Source organism: Betta splendens, chromosome 4 (genome assembly GCF_900634795.4).
Source record: "Betta splendens chromosome 4, fBetSpl5.4, whole genome shotgun sequence".
Taxonomy (NCBI): Eukaryota; Metazoa; Chordata; class Actinopteri; order Anabantiformes; family Osphronemidae; genus Betta; species Betta splendens.
Genome location: NC_040884.2, coordinates 13306148 through 13328741, shown reverse-complemented (window position 1 = coordinate 13328741; position 22594 = coordinate 13306148). Strand labels below are relative to the sequence as shown.

Below are 22594 nucleotides of genomic sequence, written 5' to 3'. Positions count from 1 at the left end.
GGTTTAACGAGCGCGCGAGGCTGAAAAGAGGCGTTTAAGCCGAAGTTTGACGCTCGTCAGCGCCTTCTCGAGGGAAAAAGCGCGTTTAATCCTGCCGCACCTCCGGTTGTCTTTGTGCACTACTTGCCTCATAAGCAAGTCTTAAAGTGTTGGAACTGTTCATACGGAGTCGCAGCGTGGAGCCTCCGACAGGTGGAGACCGGGGCGGCGGCGCGCGGCGCGGCGCGGTGCGGCGCGCGCGCTGGCATCCCCATCACCTGCACCTGGAGAGGAGGAGGCGTGACGAGGCTGCGCACCGGGCGAAGCCCCGGTGGAGCTCACGTTACGGTCCACATGACACCCAGCACCGGCGCGAGGCGGCCGCGGGACGTGGACGCTCACAAACACCTCACCACGCCAGGCGAGCAACACGGGCTGCGACGTGGGCCAGTAATTCTTCCGAAGTCGCGCCTGAAGTTTATCCAGAGTTTGGAAGAGTCTAAGTGACGTTTTCACGCCTGAAACCCTGTAGTCGTCGTCTTTTTCTCTCTCATTGTACAGACTCGGGTGCAGGTAACACGCGGGGCCCCTCCCTCTCTGTTGACAGGTTCAGTGAATGGGGTCTAGACGCCGTTTTCGCTACACTGGCGCTAACGGTGGCGCAATTAAAGCGCGGCTTCGTTCAGTCAGCGTCAGCGGGAGTTTCCGTTCGGTCGATGGTTTTCTACTTCGTTGTGTGAATGTGCAGTCAGAGTTCGCCCTGGCGTGATTCAGCCACACTAAAAGGCTTTTCCACGTCCTCGTGTCTGATATGGTTTCTCTCAGACCAAGATAAGGAAAGAAACCAAATGGCTCCAAAGCAGCGTAATCAGTTAAAGCTGAGCGATAATGACCATTTTTTTATCATTATTCATCTGATCTGTGGCCAAAAAATGAAGCGTTCACTGTTCAGGGAAGTGCTGTTCAAACCTCTTTCAATGACCGTATATGTGGTGCGTTATGTTTGGAAACCTTGATGCCACTTATTGTCTCCATCTCCATCTGTGCTGGTCCTGTTTATTAAGTCAAAGCCTTTTCTACTGTCTGAACTTTTGCTTTGTAAATATGCATAAAGGAAAATCCCTCTTAGTTGATGCCGATCTGTTTCTAATACAATTCATGCAAGGCTTAATATTTATTATTTTGAACTATTTGTTCAGGTATTTGTTTTTCTGCATTATAAAAAATATATAATTTGTTTTGTTATCTCTAATTTGCCCTCTCTAATGTAGGTGTACGAACCTACATTTGTTCCAGCCCCATTTTCTTTGCATGTCAGACGCAGCTGAAGTACACGTGAATGAGTCGAGGGTTGTGCGTGTTCCCGGGTCTCCACCTTGAGGTCAGTTATGTAAGCCTGTTGGGCGTTACATCATTGTTTTGGGGCCCCACTTGGGGCAGTCGATGAGCCTGTTGCTTTCACTGACTTCCACAGACCCCCTCCCTGAGCAGGACGGGGAGCTATTGGAAGCAGATGCTTGGCAGGACGGACCCTGGTGATAGCGATGAAACAAAGCGCTAGTGGAGCTATTTGATGGTTTGGGGTGTAAGGATGTTTGGGTGGGCCTCGTTGCCATGACATCAAATGGAAAACTCGCAAAACATGAATGATTTATAGGTTATAATCCTTAAAACAGCCCCACCTCTCCTGCCCCAGTTAATCAATCCCAAAAGCTCACAAACATTCATGAAACATTCTGGGTCAGAGCTGATCTGTCCTCGCACGCTGCATTCTGTGCTTAACAACAGAAGGAAAAACTCTAAATATATGAAGTGGACTAGTTTATTTTTTTTAGTGATCTACTCTGGAGCATAAAGTGGCTGCGTTTGTGCTGTTTCTCATTTGGACCCATATTGTATCCAGGTCGTTACTACAGAGTAAGATCAACATCATAAAAAGCTGATGTTTTCAGTGACTTTGAGAACATTTGGAGTTTTGCAGACAGCAATAACTGTGTAACAAGTTGAAATGAGGCTGCACAGCAGGTTTGGAGCGTTGGTTGCTGAGAGCACAGACCTGCAGCGTTTGGAGCAGAACAACTTCATAAATGACTTTCATGAATGATGTTGACCTCAGCCTGGGTGTCTTTATTAGCTGGAGGTAGGAATGCAGCTTTGCTTAACTCAACTCATTGTGGCATCATTGATAGAAACGGACCTAATTTGTTAAATGTCAAATTATGCAACACTTTTCTGCAGTTTTAGCATATTTGAAATGAATAGTTAGCTACAAGTGACAGAAACATAGCAAATGTTTCATACCGTCTTACTAAAGTAGGATAAGTTTTTTTTTTTATCCCAAGTTGAGGGAACAAACTGGAAAACACAGGAGCAGGCTCTTTGAATTATTCAACAACAATTTCAGAATAATGATGAAAGGCTTTGACTTCATCATTGTCGTGATACTATGTAATATGAAAAGCACCGTTAAACATTTCCTTTATCGCCACAACAACCTGCTTCTCCCAGAATTCAAGCTTATAGACTCTGGTTGAAAGCAGAAAAGGGATCCCTTGTTTACTAGTGTCATATCATTTATCTCCAAACCTGTTTGAACGACTAAGACTAACTCATCTCCCTGGTTAAAAAAACAATGAGGTTGTAAGTAACTTCAAGCAGTGGGAGGGAAAACAAACAGGCTTTGTTTACTCATCTTGAAGCAGAATATTGAGCAACCACTGTAACCCTTGACTAAGAAGCATGTGGAACAAATCATGCAGCTCTGCACGGGTTGGAAGGCGAGTGTTAGACACCTGATCAAGATTGTGGCATCAACGAGGAGCATGCTGACATTTTCAAGTGGATGACTACTGGTTTTCTACCATCTGACCAACTGTACTCATTCACACGTTTGGTTACTAGGTGAACATTAGATCATGCTTGTTGATTAGTTAGTCTGGCCACATGCAGCTCTTCTGTCTGTGTTCACCCTGTTTGTGCTGGGGCCACGTACCTGAAGCTCCATCCTGTGCTGCCTCATGGTGAAGCCTCATTTGCTTTTTCCTCTACCCCGCTCTGAGACTGTGTGGGTGGTGGTGGCCTTTTGGGCCTTCCTGGCATTGTTTCCCAGTGCTGATCAGCTGTTCAGCCGGGCGGTCGGTCGTGGTAGATCACGTGTCTCTGAGCAGAACGTGGCCAGACCTGTTCCTTTTAGCATCTGCTCGGATGGTGCCTGAGAGGAGGAGGATGTGCAGCAGGTGTGAAAACTTCGGCCTCTGCCTGTATTCAGCTTTAAGCTGGACTCGTACATGGGAGGATCAGTTCCAACACACTTTTGTGTGTGTGTGTGTGTGTGTGTGTGTGTGTGTTAATGGTCTGTGTGTTTTGGGAGCCTTGACGCTAAAGAAACAAAGTGAACTGTTTGTTAGCAGACTCATTTTGTGTTTAATATGTAGCAGTTTAGCGGTAGTGAGGAAAAAAGTATGATGCGTCACAGCAGAATGAACCCCAACAGCCTCCCTGACAGGGCCTTGTTCCCTGGGTAACCACCCTGTGGTCGCCCTCACTCAGTGACATGATGATGTGACTCAACAGACCCTGGCTGTGGATCGTGGCCAGACCTTCATGCCTCGTTTGATTGGTTGTAAGGTTTAAGTACTTCTGGGCCCTTTTGTTTTAGTTGTTTTAGTTTAGTGTGTGAATGATATGGTTTCATGATTAAGAGTAATGACTTTGATCTAAATCTCTGGAATGTATTTTTTTAGTAGAATTTGACTTGAACCTGACTGGTTACAGTTGAGCCTAAAATTATTTATATCCCTGGCAAATTCTCCTTACGAAGTTACTTTTATTCAACCAAACTAAAAAAGCTTTAACTAGAAATGACACAGACTTCTCTCAAAAGATAATAAGATGATGTACAGGACCGTTTCTCTGGGAAAAATAATTACTCTTCTTTTATTCAGGAGACCCTCCAATCTGGAAGGGTAAAGATGAATGGACAGAAATAGCAGACACACCAAAGGCTGTTCAACAATTATAGGAAATGTATGATTGCTCGAATAGCCAATAAGGGCTTTTCTATTGATTATTGAGAAACGATGAATAATATGGGAAATGCCACTTTTGGTTCAAATTTGGACTTTGAACAAATGCAGGAATAATCTTGAGCTGGTGAGTCAGTCATATATTTCTTTATTGCATTTCATACTTATGCTCAGTTTTTTGCTGGTTGTGTCTAAATTATCTTTAGGTTTTTTTTTTTTAACACGTTTACATCAAAATGAGACAAATGGAGGATTGGAACATTGACTTGACTTATGCTGCCTAGCTGCACTGAAACAGTGTTTACAGTAATTGAATAATGATTCAATAAATCCTGCATGAGTGTTGAAGGCAGGTCTTCCCTAATGTCCCTTCATACTGTAAGTAGTTGAGCAGGAAGATTTCTTGTTCATCAGAGTAATGTTTAATAATATCAATCTATTTTTGTGTGCCACTGTAAAGAGCAGACTCCTAATGCTTTTTTTAAATAAATAACCAATGGAAGATTCTGTTGCGTATTTTGTCTTTTATTACATTAATCAGTAAATCAAACAACAATCATGAACTTTTAAAGTTATAAACAAGACCTATTTGGGTCGAAGGTGGTTGATGCTGTTACATTTGTCCCTTTTCTTTTGTGGACGTCGTACCTTCACGACGTCACACTGATTTTATACCTCAGTGCTGGTTTTTACTTCTTTATTGTTGTCTGAATGGTGGTGATTCTTTTTCCTTTGCGTTGCCTAAGGCCAAGTCTTTACACAAGCAGGTCACAGTAGTGGTCAAATATCAGGTACGTGGTTTGGAATGGGATTAAGTCTCAAGCCTAGTTCTTCAGTGTTAACACCGGGGGGTGGGGGGTGATAAATGTCCTGAAACATCCTGTTCTAAGTAGCAGCTATGTCAGAAACGGTAGCATCCACTGAAATCTTAGATGTGATCATCAGCCGTAAATATGTAACACAGGACAATGCTCAGTTCACACTAATTTGTCCTAAAAGCCATTTAAGTGTCTGTTTATTCAACTAATTCTATAATGTGATAATTAGATCAAATCATGTTATTCGTATGTCTCTTTATTGACAAAGAAGCTGCAGCAGGTCAAAGTCAAGTAAAACCATATTTGCTTAGTGATAGAATTGTCTCTAATAATATAAAATGATATAACTATGAAATGTCTGACTTTTTATTGTATTGCTGATTTGAGCCCTCAGTAACACTGTGGGAGTAGAGCAGCCTGTTGTGCAGCTTCTCCATCTATGTCCATCACCCGTTAAGGTTTCTGTTCTGCTTCTCCTTGTGAGCTTGGTTTTATTTAAACATGTGTGACCCATGTTGTCTGAGTGTGTGAGCTCAATGCGGTACGTTACACGTGGTTCTAGTTAGCTCAGCGCTAAACAGGAGTCATGATGCAGTCAGACTGAGTAACAGCATTTTGTTGACACCTGGTGCTGCTCATCATTAATGCTATGTCAGAGCCACAGTGAGGGGCCTTTTAAAGGAAAGCGCTCACAGGAAGCCTTGGCTGGAAGGAGGCCATATGCACGGTCACCAGAACATAAATCGCTGTGCATGCTGGGAGTTGGTCCTCTACCTTAAACACTCCTGTTTTAGGTGAATCCACAGTGTAATCATCAGAGCTTTTAGGTAATGCTAGAAAGGAACAGCTGTGTGTTGGCTCATGATGAATTAAGAGTGTTGGGCTCTAAAGTTCATGTCCTCTCATCGCATGAAATCGTGTATTTAACCACTGACCCCCTGAGGGAGGGATGTAGAAGGAAAGTTGCTCTTCTGCTTTACTGTCCCTCTGGTGGAGTCATCCGTGCTGCTGGATCCATAAAAGACCCTCCACTCCTTTTGTAGCTGTACTGGGTCACTCCGTTCAGCCCCCTCCCACCCTCACACCCTGATGTCTGGTTGGAGCTCATTAGAACAGATCCTGACTTCCGTTTGTCGCTGCCATAGTGTCATAAGCGTGTGTCTCTGTGGAGGAACATGTGACCATCTGTCCGACTTGCCCTCTGTCTTTCTCATGTTCCTGTCACTGTACAGTAGTTGCTGTAAACTGTAGGTACGTCTATTAGAGGTGGTCTTGTTTCACACCAAGCAGCCGGAGGCCCATGTTTGACCTCTGCCATCTGTTTCTACAAACATCTTTATCTCCGTTCTCTCTTATCTTCTGATGATCTGTTTGTACCTGGAACCCTTTGTTTTTGCCGCGTTAAAAGCGCTGGTTGAAAACCTTTGCTGAGGTCTTGTCTTCTCTCTGCACATCTGGATGCTTACTACGCTTTAGGATTACAAACCACGGTGCAAAAAATGTGTTTGGTGTGTGAGGCAGTGGAGAAGGAGCTTTTAACTTTTGGGTTAAAGTATTTACTGTTTGCTGCTTCAGTGTAAATAGCGGGAGGCATGTCTCTGAGCTGTTAATACAATGACCTACGTCACAGGAAAAGTGTTACTGTTTAAATAAAAGTCTATCACAGAAACACATGCATGTAAGTTGAAGTGTGTAAATTGTCAACAGTAATATGAATGTGGGTTTGTGCAGCAGCTCTATGTTCTGTTATTAGTGCTGGTTTGGCCAACGTGAGTCTGTAAATACAAGGTCTAGTCTGAGACGCTGGCTGAGGTAAAGGTCAGAAGCAGGAGACCGGTCATAGGACATGAATCCACAGTTATTAGCCACGTCTTTGTGCAAATCGTTTTCTCTCATCAGCTTCTTATGCTCCGTGTTCCGTGCTGTTGGTGTTTGGTGGATGATCAGGCACGATCTGGTTCTTTCATTGTGGGAGTTTGTATTCTGTGTGTTTAACCGAAGATTCCCCCTCATCAAAGCCAGACATGGAGTGGAGGGTTTAATGGTTTTCCTGCTTTTCAAGGCATTGTTGTGGTGTAAGTGCAGCTGTTTATGGTCCGTTGTTGTGCTGACGGTTCAGTGTGGTCAGGGCATGTGAGCAGTCAGCGTTCTGCGCTCGGCTTAATTGAAATCACATTTGCTGGCTTTGGAGAACTAATGTTTTTTTCTTCTAATTAGCTCTGCTTTGGCTCAGCACCATCACTATCAAAGCTCAAAGGCAGGCCTCAAGTCCAGAGCAGAGAAACCATTGATACACAGGTTTTAAGGTTGTCTGCTCGCTTAAGGAACAAGACGATCATGAATCCAGAAGCAGTGCTCGCACCTTGTGGTCACCACTAGATGGTGCTAGTTTGTCTTTGTGTGAGACATCGTTGGTCCAACTTCAGATTCTGGGTCCTAGTGTTCTTCTCTGTCCACCAAGCGTGGTCCTTCACTGTCACAAGTTAGATTAGCATGATCTTGTCAGGAGGATTGCGCTGAACCTATAATTTTAGTTTTGGTGACTTGGATAATTTCCAGAAATAGGAATGAAGCAGGTTTTCTGTTATACAGTAAAATATTGTTTTACCGTTGAGTTGTTCTGAGTAACCCCTGTAGTTATCATCATTAGGTTTTTTTGTGTGATCTGTGTTTGGAGACGCACAAATTCAATCTACAGTAGTTGGAGTCATTGGAAGACTTGGTAACCTTCTCATGAATTAGTGGAACCATTTTCTGTAAGAAAGTTAAAATGACTAGTGTAAATATACACGAACGTACACAAACGTCTGGAATAAACCTTCCTCTTTATTTTTATGATTGATTTCTCTGTAGATTGTACCTGAATGCTTCAAATCTGTGATTGAACACATGAATCACAGTATGTATATACTACAATAACTCAAAACATGTTTTAAAAACTTCCTCTGATTCCTGCTTTGCACACTCTTTGTCTGACATGAGTTTGAGAGCGTCTTCTGGAATGGTTTCACTTCAGGAGCGTTGTGAGGTTCGTTTCAGAATTTCTTGCCTTATGGGTCATGAAAATATAAAAAATAAAATGAGGTTGTGGCTTAAACAACAAATCAGCAATCATTCTTCAGCAAAACAATAATTTTTTTGGGTGCTCCACAACATGTGATGTCCAGCGCACACACTCTGTATCCTGTACCTATCGTTCAGAATCCTCATCCTTTGACTTGGCTTCATTTGCCACTTTATTTGATTGATCTAGCCTGACGGTGATGAGGTGGGAAAGCACCGTTCTAAATTTACCCCCCCACACACACACACCCCTTGGTTCATGCCTGCTGTGGATCTCGCCACAACACATGTGCCTCTAAAGAAGGGTTGTAGTTAGAAAATTCCGGGGCGCTGCAGGCTTCACGTCACTGCAGTGCTGTCCTAGAAGCCTGACGAGGCGACCTTCTGCCAGTAGAAGCGTTGACCCACCTGAAGCACGCCCGTGTAGGAACAAGGTACGTGGCCTTCGACTGACCGGGAAGTTTAACTCCCTGTAACCCTGTGTTATTCAAATGCTTTAATTTTGTTGTCTGTGGTTGTTTGATGCTTTGAATGCTAGTAGGTTTCCTGGTGTGGGACTTGCTCTGTACTGACTGTGAACATTGGTCTGATAGTTGGTAAAAGCCGCTGTCTGTAGTCTGATCCTTTTCTTCTGGCCTGGGTGTCAACTGGGAGCGTACTGGTTTGCCTACATGTAATCTAAGGGTCTGACTGTGATTCGGTGGTGAGTGACTGGCTGCACAGGCCACAGCTGTTCATTGTGCATGTTGTCTGACTGGGACAGAAATAGAGCACTACCTAAGAAGGACATGCACACAATTTGTTCCATTAATGCAAACATTGTGTGTAATTGTTGCTCGCGTCTGTAGAAGTAGGAATCTGCTTGTCCTGTATGCTCTGACATGATGTAACTGTTGTTTTGGGGACTGGGATAACTCCACATCTATGCATGTGCTTCCTTTAATCAGATGCTCTGAGACATGGGTTTATTTTTACCCTATGCTCCGAATATACATGAGCCCTATTCCACGGTTACTTAATTGGCTCAAGTCTGATCTGATTTCCTGTGATGTGGTGACTGGCTACTTCTCATTATCAGTGGGTGACGGGCACTTGCTAAGTCACTGTCCCTCCCTGCTCACATCCAGTCTGAGGAAGTAAAAAAAGTAACCCTATACAAACCTACGTAAACTAGTTGTAATCGCTGATCTTAAAGCTCAGGAATAAAGGCCTACTTGTTAACCAGTGCTTAGATGGATAGAGTAACCACTCAGCTGCAATACTTTAACCCATTAAAGGATAGTGTGCCTGTCATGATGTTAGGTGATGGTTAAGAACCATGAACCCATGAGAACCCAACAACTAACGCACAAAGCCATTTTAAACTGCACACTAACAGCTGGACACAGCCTCCTACAGTCCTTCATCTAGTTAAGTGTTTCCATCCTTCAGAATGACAGTTCTTGGGAAGGTGTCTGTGGCGCCTGAGGATGGAAACTAACTTGCTGGCAAAGTGAATGCTGAGGAATTCTGGGCTGTAACTCTCAGACCAGATGTGAAGCGTATCACGCTGCACCAGACACGTGTGTTTACTCAACAGCTGTGGGCACGGACTTAGATGCTGATCTTCACCTGAAGACGTGGTGTAGACACGGTTGCAAATGCAGACGGTGCTGCCTTCTGTCGCATTGTTAAGTCACAAGAGCCTTTGTACTTAATGTGTGATCCATTTACAGTAAATGCAAATATGGGGCACAAGTAAAGTTGCCTTTATTTCTATTATTAATTTCATTTTATTTCTCACAGCTGTTGTAACAGCCATGAAGGGAAACTGGTTGCCATCTGTCTCTGTAGTGAGCAGTTAAAGCAGCAGCAGACTCTGAGGTAGTAGATGTATTGGGTGGAATTGATCAAGTGAGGCTCTATTTAAAATGGACCGTTTAGCTTAGCGTGACTTTGTGTTGGTTTTCCCATGAACTCATGAGATTGGCCACCGAATAAATTCTGATCTCATGGCGGTTTGTTCTGTATTTTATACTTTCGTAGGCAACAAGTAGAAAGAAGCGGAACCTGTTGATTATGAGCCACAACAATAGGACAACAATAGCTGAGTCTCTGTGTGTCTATAAACACTGTTTAACAATAGACAGACAACTCCAGGCAGTGAGATGTGACTCTGACCTGTCGCTGTAGGTAAAAAGTTTTACAGCAGATCCTTTTATTTCCTTGACAGCTGTGACTGATGTGAACACGTCTAAACAGCTCAGGTGCACATGTGTTTTTGTTTTCTTTTTATATACACTGGGTAAAGGTCAAAGGGCACATGTGCACGCTGAAGTCCCATCATGCCTTGTAAAGTGCATCAACAACTTTGCAAATGGAGTTTAATGGTTTCCTTTACCTCTGTATAGGAATATTGTTACCTTCTCTTCTCCCTCAGTCTGATTTAATGGCCTCGGGCCCAGAGAAAGCATGGCTGTGTGCATTGGATACGTTTCCTAACTCTGGATTTTGTTTGTATAACAGTCTGAGACAAGCCATTCTCATGCTTTAGTTATCTTTTGAAACATTTTCTGTACATGAATGAGTGAGGAATGACTTCTCCTGACGTGTCAGGACCCTTTTTGAGCTAAAGGTCATTTGACCTGTCAATGTGTTTTACTTCCTTTCCTGAGATTGAAAACTCATACATCAACTGCATGAGCACTAACTGCATGCAATTACTTGTAATCTGAGTAACTAACCAGTTCACAGTCTCTCTCACACACACACACACACACACACACACACACTCAAGCACTGGTGTGTCATGTTCTTAAGAAGATGACGTAAGATACCGTCTATAAAATATAATAGGATATGACTGTTAATCCCACAATAGGAAATTTTTTGTGTTTACAGCAGCAGCATGGCAGACAAAGTAAAAGTAGCAGTAAAAGTAAACACCAGTAATAGAAAAGTTTGCAAAAGGAAATAACGGTAATAATAGTGCAGGAGGAAAAGAAAAAAAATGGTAATACCATGAAAACACCAACAGAAAGGGAAAACAGGTCGTGACAATTGGTTGTCACTGTAGTCCTGTATCATCCAGTCTGATGTCGGTGGGGAGGAATGACCTGGTAGCTCCTTCCTGCACTGTGGGTGTAACAGTCTGGTGCTGAAGGAGCTGATCAGAGCCTCTACATTGTGGTGTGTGTGTGTGTGTGGGGGGGTTTCTCTGTGATGGATGTTAGTTTAGCCAACATCCCTCTGTCCACCACCTCCTCCATGGACTCCAGGACAAAGCTGGCTTTTTTAACCAGTTTAAGTCTCTGCCTGTACTGCCCCCCGCCCAGCACACAACCTACAGGACTACTGAGGCCACCACAGTGTCATAGAAAGTCCTTAGCAGCTGTCTGCCCACAAAAAGGACCTCAGTCTTCCTCCGAGCTCCTTTTATTTTGCTGGTGTTAAGGGTTAGGTGGTTATTTTCACACCAGACCACGAAGGTGTGAAAATAAAATAATAAATAAAAAAAAGGTGTGATGACCCCCCCCCCCCCCCCCACACACACACACTTGTACTCTGAATATGAGCACAGATCTGGGCTTAAACTCCCACAGTATTCACCAAAAGGAAATGTGTCTGCTCCCCAGGGGAAAGCTCTGATGATATTATTATACATGAATGATTGTCAGCTACACTAGTTTACCATTGAAATATCAAACGTAATCCTTTATGCAGCACTTTTATATCTGACGCAGCGTCAATCAGTATGTGCTCAGGGCTGTGAATTTAATGAACCATACAGTAGATGCATATTTACATGGTTAGAGAACACGGGTATTGTTGCGTCACCGCAGTGGCCTGTAGGCTCTTGTCCATATGTAACCATAAAGACTCATCACCGCTAATAACAGGGTCCAAACAATCAGGTGCTTTTGTAGCTGATGTAGCTGATGACTCAAGGAAGAAGCATGACTTTAGGCCGGACTGCCAGATGGTACTGATGTGGTGACAGCATTGGCTCTGTCTGTCTGATAGAAGCCATCACTAAGTTGTTGTACTCGTTTTCTGCGTTGAATTTAACCCAGAAGTTGCAATGGACAAAAGAGCTGAGGTTGACGTGTTGCTACTAAGGCAGTGAATTGATGCTGATGAGGAACGTTCTGTGGCTGGCAACGCAAACTCCTGTCTGGGAGCTTCAACTGCAGTGGTTTGCATTGTTCACCTTGGGTCCTGCGTCATCTGCCCCGTCCCACGCGCTGGAGGCTGTCCTCCGTCTGCTCCCCTCCGGCTCTGGGCTCTAGTGCTGCTGAGATAAGCCCCCCGTCAGTGTGATTGCGGGAGTGTCGGGTCCAGCATGCCGTCATGATAAGCATTAACGAGCCTCGGTCACACCAGGAAGTTGGACTTTTCAATAAATCACCATATTTTACTTCCTGAGGAAGAAGTGCAGTGTTACCATGATGACACCACCAGCTTTGTTTCACTATTGCTCTGCTCCCTCCTCTTGTCCCTCCCTCCCTCCCCCCTCTCTCTCTCTCTCTCTCTCTCTCTCGCTCTCTGTGTATGCGCTTTCTTTTTATTTTGTCCCTGCTGAGAGATGACTGGAATTCCTCATCTGGCTGAGAGTCATTCTAAGTCTCTGGCTGTAGTTCCTGTCCTATCCGCTCTAACGCTGGATGCTTTCCTCTGCACCGCTTTCTCTGGCGTCTCAGTCAGGGAAGGCAGCTCTCAGGGGACTAACTATCTGGGCTTTTCCTCTTCCTGCTCTGAAGTGCAGACGAAGCTTTGCTACAATCTGTGGCGATAGGCATTAATTAGCTTGCCTTGGCTAATGAGCTTAGCTGAGCTGAGAGGCTTTTAGCTGCGCAGCCCGTTGTTGCTGAGCGCCAGCGGAGCAGAGGAGTAGATCTAAGGGCTCCACCGCTCCTCACCTACTGGTGCTGCCGCTGTGGCTGGGACGTCTCCCTCCCTCTCCAGCTTCATCTGTCCTAGAACATCGGCAGTCTGCTCCAGTAGCTGTATCACTTCTTAGGCAGCTCTCTCTCTCTCTCTCTCTCTCTCTCGCTCCCTTTGTATTAATATCTTCATCTCTTTCCTGTGTTGCTCTCTGTCCTGACTTTGTTGCCAAAATGTACCGGAACCCATGGATCTCCAATTACCTGACTCACGTCAAGTTTTGCAGCCAAGGTAAGAGCAGTGTGGGGTTATGCGGCTTTGGGGCAGGTTCTTCTGGTTGTGGAGCTGACAGTGGGAGCTCCTGGAAGTTGGCAGGCGATAAACTGCAGACTCTTGCTTTCTGTTTGCTGTCCTTGCACTGCAGCTGCAGCCTCCAAGGACGTTATGCAGCAGTGATAAGAGACACTTAGCATTGCAGGAGGCTGTTTCTGGGAGGAAACTATTTGAGTTGAGTTGACAGCTCCACATAGCAATAGTTAAGGGTCGTTGCGTGTGTGGTTCCAGTTATTTAACTGTTAAAAAAACAAAATGGTCAAACAATTCTCTAAGTTTAAAAGGTCATGGGAAAACTGGAAACCTTCCTGAATTAAGTGTTTGCACAATAGAAAACTAGCTTCAAATTACAAACGCGATACTCTTTTCAAAAGAAATTTGCCCTCAAGTTAAAAGGCGACTAATGCTGGCACTAGCAGCCGATCAATTAAAAGTGGTTTTCTATTCTGATCTTTAAATTCAGACATATCCTTGGATTTAATATGTGCTGTAATCTAGTATTTATTTGAACAGTCTGTTCTGCTGCGAGTGAAGTTAGCTTAGATACTGCACTATGCCAAGCCCAAAGAACCACCTGATGATAATGATGGCACAATACAGTCCTAATTGCTCATATGATGTTTGGCTCCTTCATCAGGCAGAATTACTGTGTCCAACCCTCGGACACAAGCTTTGCTCTGCTGGTGCCTGTCTGTTTCCCTGCGTGTGCTTCTCCTTTTTCAGCCTGTAATATATTCTGTGAGAACTGCGTGAGATCTGGCTTCTCTGCGCTGAGCTGCCAGGGAATCAACAACAGGTGGTCCAAAGAATCAGGCTCGTATGCAAGTCCGCCGTCTCAGTTTAGGGAGAGAGGTGCTGATTGAATCTTGAATATGAGGCCAGCTGATCCTCGGCTCCGGACGGACTCGAATACTTGTCATTAAAGACATGGGTTTATTGTTGCATCCTTTTGTTTGTCCATTCCTCTTGGCCTCTTTTCTGGTCCCCTGTCTGTCTGTAATGTTTGTTCCCACAGAGGGTTCAGACTGAGGCACTTATCCCCCCCATCACCTGCATACTGTCTGTAGACGGATGGAATGGAGGCAGTTAGTGACAGGTTGCTTTTTTTTCTGGGCTCACTGTAATCCTAGGAACCAAAGGTAATCTGGTGGCTCAGCATGGATATGCAGCATGTTCAGACACTGGTGCATACGTGCGTGTACATAAGTTTCCTCTCATGTCATGAGGCACGTGTGAGTTGAGCTTTGAGAGGAGAAGGTGTCTTTGTTGTACAGACTCTAGGCTTCTCGCTTTCCTCTTCCACATAGCTTTGAAAAGGAGACGATACATACGTTATTAATCCCCTTAGAGGAATGTATCTGTGTATTTGGCCCATTCCCCCGATGGTGGAGCAGTGGGATGCCACACGGTGTGGGGTGGTGTCCTCTCACGAGGCAGAGCTGACACCCACCAATCACAGGATCCCTTTTGTGTGAATGTGAGTGTCAGTGCTGAGAGTTTCTCGTCATATAGACTCTGGCTTTGCCACGTGTGATCATTGTCAGGATTTATATGCTGAAATGGCGACTGCACTGAGCCGTTGCCTCTGATGAGCCTCATACCTACATGTAGGCTAGAGTAATGGAGTAAATAGAGACCTTCATATGTCAGACTGACATCAGACGCACTAATACTTTCATACAAGCAGCTAATGGGACTCTCAGTTGGCATGTGCTTGTTTCACGCTTACTTTAGGGTACATTTGTGACCTTTTTGGATACAAGTCTGGATAAACATTTTATTGTGCCTACGCTGTGGAGATTTTGGAAACGGACACGTTTGGGTAAAAACAGCAGTTGCCTTAAATTTATGCACATGTAAAACAGTTCCTTCACCTTTTTAGTATCAAAATGCAAAGCAACCTCAGCACAACGGCATAAACCTCAGTCTACATTTAATATAGTGCTGCATTCATTGAAACATTTTACTCCATCTGGCACGTAGGCAAATAGAAAGAGCAACAAACAAAGCTCTGAAGTAGGACAGGTAAATCAGCTCTGCCAGGGAAGTGGATTCTCTGTAGGCATGTTGTTCTGTCAGCACACTTTACTGACAGTATGTAAATGTCTGTCAATGTTAAAGGTTATTCATCCGATCAGACACAAACTCTTTATCTTTCTGCCTCGGGATTTATGTAACTGTGGTTATGTCACCTCATCTCTGTCAGAAGAAAACGCTATCAGCTCAGATAAACAGGATTAGAATCCAGTGAAGGAATGAGCAGTGTTTCACCCAACAACACACACAAATCCCTCAGTAGATGGGATTTAAAACATCCTTTATAGGGACTAACACATTTGAATGGGGAGAAGGGGGAGACCTCAGAGGAGAGGTCAGGGGTTTGGGTGGAGCAGTGGGGCAGGCTGAGGGCGTCGCACGGCCCTGACGTGAACTTCCAGGGAATGGAACCACATGTTTGTCCTGAAATTGTTCAGCTCTGACTACTTTGAGGTCTGATGGCGGCCAAGACCGAAGTTTGAGGTTTGGAATCGCTGAGCAAGGCGCAGATAGGAAATCACATTCTTCCCACTAGCCACTAATCCGTTGTGCAGTGTGATGAGGCTGTATCTGTCCACAGGCAGATGTTTGAGTCTGGCTCTGAGTTCATTTACACCTCGACTGTTCTTCTAATCAATAAGAAGGTTAACTCTTGTTTCTCATGCAGCGTCATAGTGAAACGTCGGAGGCTCTGTCCTTTTCACTGCCACAGTGAAGTGCTCGGCTGTGACCTTCAGGTGTCATAGCTCTGAAGTGGCTGCCTCAGACACTCACGCCTGTAGTGATATGTGTTAAGCTCATAGACCGATCCATAATATGGAGACGGCATCTCTGGATGCAGGTCCAGTGATGATTTGTGTGTGTGTGTGTTGCGGTTTGTGGGCTGGAGTTGGAGGGTTTGATGTGATTAAGTCAGGCAGGCTGATTATTGTTTTCCACATGATTTGTTTTCTCTGTGGAAGTCCACTTAATTAATGTGGTTGAGTGCCAAGGGCCTGCAGACGGCCTGCTTGCTTCACCTTATTCCTTCTGGTAGTTTTGCTGCTGGTTCATGGACTGACTGAATGCTACTCTTGTTTTCTGCCCACAGGACTTGAGAGTGAGAACCCTGTCACACTAAGCAATCCCAGATTGTTGCAGAAGAGAGCTCTGAGGTAAGATCTACTTGGCATGTTAACATCAGTATAAAGGCCTTTTAGGGAGTGGTCATACCATGTGAAAAGCTGTTTTACAAAATGCTATTTGATCAGATATCTGGAAGTGCTAATAATTCAAGCTTTACTGTAACTGAATTAGAGAATTGATGTATTTATGCAGACTCGTCATCCTTCAAAGATTAATACACCACGCTAGTTCAGTCGAGTGAGGAAATGCCGCATGGTCCAATCAGTTGTTGATTCCTGGGTGTCCTCTGCAGAGAGACCAGCACACGGCTGGGTGTTACCCCCTGCTGGAAGTCCATCAGGTGTCTGATGGCAAAGCTTGCTCCAAGTCTATACAAATGCGGATGCTGTACGTGACTCCAACCTCTACAAACACTATACTATAGATCTGTTTCCTGAAAGGGTCATCCTGACTACATACTACATCCTTGAAAAGTTTTCCTGGTTCCAAACAAATCTGTTTGTTCTGCAGTGTGACTGCTTTTTTTACTGTAGTTATGTAGATGATGATGTCCGGAGCTATAACTAAACTTCTGTATAGATAAGTAGACTCCGTTAGTATCGGATAAAGCTTGTGTGCTTCAGATCTGGCCTTTGTCCAAGCTGCTCAGCTCTAATACCTCTGCCGCCCCATTAGAAGTATTGCTCCGCATTGGGTTGTTGGCTGGGTGTCAAATAATTCAGCAGAGCTGCATGTTCAATGCTTCTGAGTGGAGACGGTGCTGGTGCCAAAATGTACAGGTGTGGCATCGACGTGGAAACACTTTGCACAGACATTGCGCTCGTTTGGTAAAGTGTTTAGTGATGGAAACAGATGTTGTTATGACCGAAATGGATCTAGAAGGTTTGCAGCTATCATTGTGTTCACTGGACACAACCACTGAGTCATGTTCTCCCAGATCTGCAGTGTTTTTCCTCACATGAAGGGGGTCTTGCCAGTTTTTTCATAGTTGTATTTCAACTTTGCAGTTTTGAAATAAACTCCATAAATTACTTCAGAGTTTTCCTGCGAGAGAGATTTTGTGTCCACGTGAGGCAGAGGGTGTAACAGAGTTAAAACTATTCACTGGTTCTATAAACTGTGAAAACCCTCAAACCTTCTTTTTTTAACTTTTGATCCAGCTACTCACTTTTTCAGTCTCCCACAGTTCTGCCCTGTTTCATAACTGTTTCCTGCACCCTTCAGCTTCCAGGCGGAAAAAGACAGCTCAGCCAACAGCACCAAGGACATAGATGTTGGTCTGTTGTCCGGTCTCCCTAAAGGTAACGTTTCTCCCTTTGTCTCAACTTCTAGCTTGTAAATGTCAACTTTCCCAAGCTTTCTCAGAGTGACTGTTGTGCAACATCAGCCTCCTGCCAGATGGATTCCTGTCAAGATTCGTCTAAAACCTGTTTATCTGCCAGCGCAGGGCTCATAGACTATGAACAGCTGCAGCGTCTCATTGTCTCCACAGGGTTCATTAACTTAAAATGTAGGTCAAGGGTTTGTGTGTGTGTGTGTGTGTGTGTGTCATTTATTGCCGGGTGACTACTCTAGCTGTTAATTGTGTGTATGGGTACAGGTCCCAAACTGCAAACTAAGGTACAAATATGACAGATACAGTAGGTGACTGGAGCAAAATAATTGTTGGAATCTCAGTGAAACCAGCTGTCACATGCTGAGCTCGGAGGTATTACTTTTTCAGGCCTCTACAAACATATTGCTAAGTTAAACAAATAACGAATAATAGGGAGGATTTTATCATTTATTGTATTTAGGGAGATTTGACACAGTAGTTAAGCTGATTCTCACCAGACACAACCATAAAGGCTAAACAACACAAACAAAAACAGCTTCCAGAACACGTGATGTGCAACGTGACAGTTTAGATGTGTCCACATGGTGAACTGTGCTGCCACATGTCAGAAATGATATAAAGCTTATTGTTAGTTTGACTAATGTTCTCAAGTGGCTCAAGTCGCTTTTAGTCATAATTAGAAGATTTCCTGGGTTTGTGGAGCCTCCTCCTTCCTCTGCTGGCATAGCATCAACCAAACTGCTGCTGCATCGGAGCATGAGAATGTCTGCAATGCTGCTGTTAATTAACATGAAAGTTACTAAAGTTCTAAATGCAAAGCTGTGAAGAATCTCTGGTTTATCACATTATCACAGGGAACTTCTCATCTTGTTCCTTTTTTTTCCTTTTCCAGTCTCTGAATTAAGGAAACGATTTGAAGGCATTACTCTAAGTTCTAGCGACTGGGAAATGAACAGGTGAGACATCACTGACATTATTGCTGCATCTGCATCTTAGCAGCGTTTGAACCGGTCCTCCTGTCTGTGTGTAGAAAGGAGCGCGTTGCTCGGCGCCTGGAAGGCATTGACAGCGAGGTTCATCCGTCTCTGTTGCCAAACCTGGTGGCCAACCGTCTACTGGAGGAAGATAAGCCAAGATACACCAGGGCCTCAGACCCCTGTGAACCGTTTGCTGGTGAGACATGTACAGAGCTGTTTGTATGCTTGTGCAACTATGAACAGGTTCTACCTGGATCTTCTCTCTACCAGTCCAGAGGTATGGAGATGGATTTGAAGGGCCAGCGATGCAGGGGACCGCTCCAGAGCGACCGTCCAGGGTTTCATGCAGGCCTGACCCCCCATTGTCCATCCACACACAGCCAGTCGGCAGTTCAGGCTCCAACACCAGGGTCCAAGAGCTGGAATCCAAGGCGGAACGGATCGCCCGCTACAAGGCGGAGCGGCGCCGGCAACTTGCTGAGCGCTATGGTATCTCCTTGGATCAGGAGCTCTATCGTCCCGCTCCGCATACTCGCACGTCCAAGGAGTCGGAAGGCTCGAAAAGCCAAAACAAAGAGGAGATGCAGAGGGAAGACTTGACCTCCTACACCAGCTCATCTGCCACCAGCCCAAAGCCTGGACGCACAGCACCACAGCACAGCCATCCTAGCCTGGGCTATGAGGTGTCTCAAACTGCGACGGACTCGCTCTCGCAGAGGGAGAGGTTGATGAACCTGGAGAACCAGCGTAGGGCTGCGCATCCTGAGCCATCCTCTCTGTCCTCGTACATGGATGTCACGTTTTCCTCCACTGCCAAGGGTCCGACTAAGGACTCTTCAGTCACAGGGATGCCACCCAGTTCACCCAAGATGAGCAGACACCGTTCCCTGTCCTCACCCAAACACAGCGTCTCTGCAGGGGACATCGACAAACAGGCTTATAACCCTCTCAGCAGACAGGGGTGAGTGGTCCTTATACAGTATGTGTCAATGCTTTTTGTCTCCTTGCTCCCTCCCTCATTTAAGAAACAGATGCTACAGATGAAGGATCCTATTAAGTCCGTCTTTAAAGGGTTACAGCTCATGTCAGACAAGCCCGGCTCTTTGATAGGTCTGTGCTAACAATGCAGAGCATGTGTCCTTGAAGTATACAGTACAGTACATCAGTCAGTATGATTTTGTTGTTATTTCTTTGTAGATTTGTTGATTGTTTGGGCCATAGCTGTAGTTATTATTGGGTAACTAATCACCACCAAGTTGTTCTGTTGTCACCAGTCACTACCAAATGTTTATGATGGCTCGAGAACGTGAGGGTGGCAAATACTGCTCCTTTAATAGGTGCAGCCAGATGAGCACACTGACCCAGGATATGGCTCTATACATTAGCTTGCTCTCTAAAGCAGAGATGAAGATGATTCCACAGCCATCTGGCTGTCCTTCAGTCTGCTTCTCCCCCTCTCTGCTTTCCTCGGTCCATCTCTCAGGTTTCAAAGCTTAGCTGGGGTCTGTGTGTCTGGTGCAGTGAGGGCGTAGCTCTGCGTGACTCCGTGGTCAGTTTTCAGGTTCACAGCTGGTCCTGATCAAGGCCTGAGAGGCAAGAAAATAGCGTTCCTTCCATCGATGGTTATGGTATATGTTGGCTCTCAAACCTCATCAGGATGGACTGACACTACTCTGCAGTTTATGAGTCCTATTGTAGGTGTGGACAGTGCTACATCAATTAGCTTTGATCATTCTACCACTGGCTCTTTTATACATTTGACCACATTCCACATGGTGAGCAAATGTCTCATTTCTGAATTGCTCTTGGGTCCAGGTTTTTGTTCTACATGTATCCCTCTTTCTACACTTAAGAGTCAGGGATATTGCTGAACCTTGTTTAAAGAAGTGGTTCTGGCTTTGTCCTTATTCAGCAGCAAAACACTCCAAAGTCTTGTGCACTTTGGATCTAGTGCAGTGCGTTACTGTGTTTTCTGTCTGCTGTAGAGTAGATGAATGCTCACTATTAGCAGTAGTATCCCGCTGGTGGTCAGTGGTGTGTGAGCTGAACAGTTTGGATTTTTACCTCCCATCATGTTTTCCTGCTGGGTTTCCATTGGTACAGCATGAGGACAGAACAGAAAACTGATTGGTTCCTCCAGACTGATGCTGAGGGCGACACCCAGTCCCTCATCAACTGGCCGTCAAGGTACATGCTGGTTGGTTGTGTCTCACCTGCCGTGTTCTCACCCAGCTGGACTTAACGCAATCCATCGACCCTTACAAGCAGTGCTTCTTGAACTGCCACAGCTCCTTAAAACAAAGGCTTCTCCTGATGATGTTTTTTTGTTTTTTATAAATCAGCTGAGGTCACATCATCCTCTTCAAAAGCTCTTTTTTGCTTTGGACCATAACACATGCACATTTAATCCCACTGTGAAAAATGTTGGAACAAGTATTAAACATATTAACTCACAACAACATTGCTACAGTTTGGCTTCTTACAGTAACACTGACCTTTCACGGTGACTGCAGGTTCATAAAAGAATCACAGAATGAATCATCTACATTATTGCAGTGCTTAAGGCTAGTTGTCCTCTTTGACACGGGCTGTATCCAATTGATGTTTCATGTTAACCATCCCTTTGTTTTCACAAAGAGTCAAAGTTAGGGAGAGGCTTGCCAGGGAGGACGGCTGCCACCGGAGCCAGGAGCTGGGACATGTGACAGACGTTCCAGGCTACCGCAGACAAGTCCAGCACCCATGCCAGATGTCTGCCCATTATTGCACAGACCCACCAGAGTCACAGCGGACTGGTTCCCAGCCCAAATATGCTACAGAGGCACTGCCCTCCCAACTTGGACAGGAGATTGGCAGTTACCCCAGTTACTTGTCAATGGCCTCTAGTCCTATGCCCAGAGGCAGGCAGCAGCAGGCCAGGGAGGAGGAGGCTGAGGACACGGGAGATGTGAAGACAGAGGGCCTTCTGAAGAGCAGGAAGGCAGTGCTGCCATCAGAGATCCGTCGGAGGGAGAGGAGCACGGAGGACCCGTGGAGAGGACGAGGAGACCAGGACCTGGGGACGACCAGAGTGAAAAGCCAGAGCCATGCGAGAGAGGGTGAGACAGAGGATCCTGTAAGAGAAAGAAGCAGACCCAGCTGGGAAGAAATGCAGTACACCTCCCACCTGCAAGCAGCAGAGAACAGGCCTAGAGAGCAGGAAAAAGCCTCTCATCTCTCCAAGACGTGGGCCGGTGCCCACACCCAGCCCAGAGTGATGCATTCAGGCCCAGCAGGCTCCACCTACTACTTTGCTACAGATCCACAAGGACCCAGTGAGAAGAAGCACCAGAGTTATGACCCCCCCGAGGTCGGGCAGGGTGACCGTTTCAACAACCAAGAAAGTCACCATGACAACCGCGTGTCTGTGACCCAGCTCAAACATTCCTACATGGAGAGTACCAGCACCCCTCCAAGCAGCCGCCGGATTGACACGTAGGTGTCAAAGGAAAACATTACACGGTGCTAATCGCTGGCTGCTGATGCTTGTTACCTAATTCAGGCTGGCTGCTAGACTAACCGGAAGCTCCGTCTGCGGACATTAACCCCATGCGCAGCAGCACCTCCTGCACCAGTTTATCAGCACTGGAGTCCTGAGTGTGCATGCCTTCCTAACTATGCATGGCCCCACTCACATGCTTGGTTTGTAAACTGGGGGAACCTAACCCTGCACTTTAATGTTAGCTACACTTTCCTCTCTGTCTCTCCCTTACCATGCTCTACTTTTCTTTCTTTTGGGTCCCTCTCCTTGGGTCACCCCTCCAGTGAGGTTGAGGGGGGCAGGACATTCATGGGCTGTGAGGCCCCTTGGAGAGGTGACAGGGGGCGCAGGCCCCGTCAATATGTCTGCCCTGGGGAGAGTAGAAAGACCTCGGAGAGGTTTAGGACGCAGCCCATCACTTCTGCTGAGCGCCAGGAGACCCATAGGTATTGCTCTGTGTGGCTGGATCGTGCATGTCAATGACATCACTGGTGGGCATTTTTGAACGGTCTAATGAT

At 45.5% G+C, this 22594-nt stretch overlaps 1 protein-coding gene across 22 annotated transcripts in view; it reads left to right on the top strand.

The window, feature by feature from the left end:
- Positions 1–22594, top strand: part of svila (supervillin a) — a 39362-nt gene that overhangs the window by 206 nt on the left and 16562 nt on the right. For 13 of the 22 annotated variants that reach the window (XM_029147035.3, XM_029147017.3, XM_055508114.1 and 10 more), the window contains exons 1-9: positions 12443–13039; positions 16209–16272; positions 17468–17544; positions 18472–18535; positions 18610–18752; positions 18827–19517; positions 20660–20743; positions 21194–22030; positions 22361–22522. In XM_029147035.3, coding sequence (XP_029002868.1) covers positions 12982–13039; positions 16209–16272; positions 17468–17544; positions 18472–18535; positions 18610–18752; positions 18827–19517; positions 20660–20743; positions 21194–22030; positions 22361–22522 — 2180 coding nt within the window. In that variant the 5' untranslated portion in view covers positions 12443–12981. Of the gene's footprint in view, positions 1–8201; positions 8320–12442; positions 13040–16208; positions 16273–17467; positions 17545–18471; positions 18536–18609; positions 18753–18826; positions 19518–20659; positions 20744–21193; positions 22031–22360; positions 22523–22594 lie in introns of those variants that run through there. The other 9 variants (XM_055508115.1, XM_029147024.3, XM_029147030.3 and 6 more) reach the window with 6 other exon arrangements.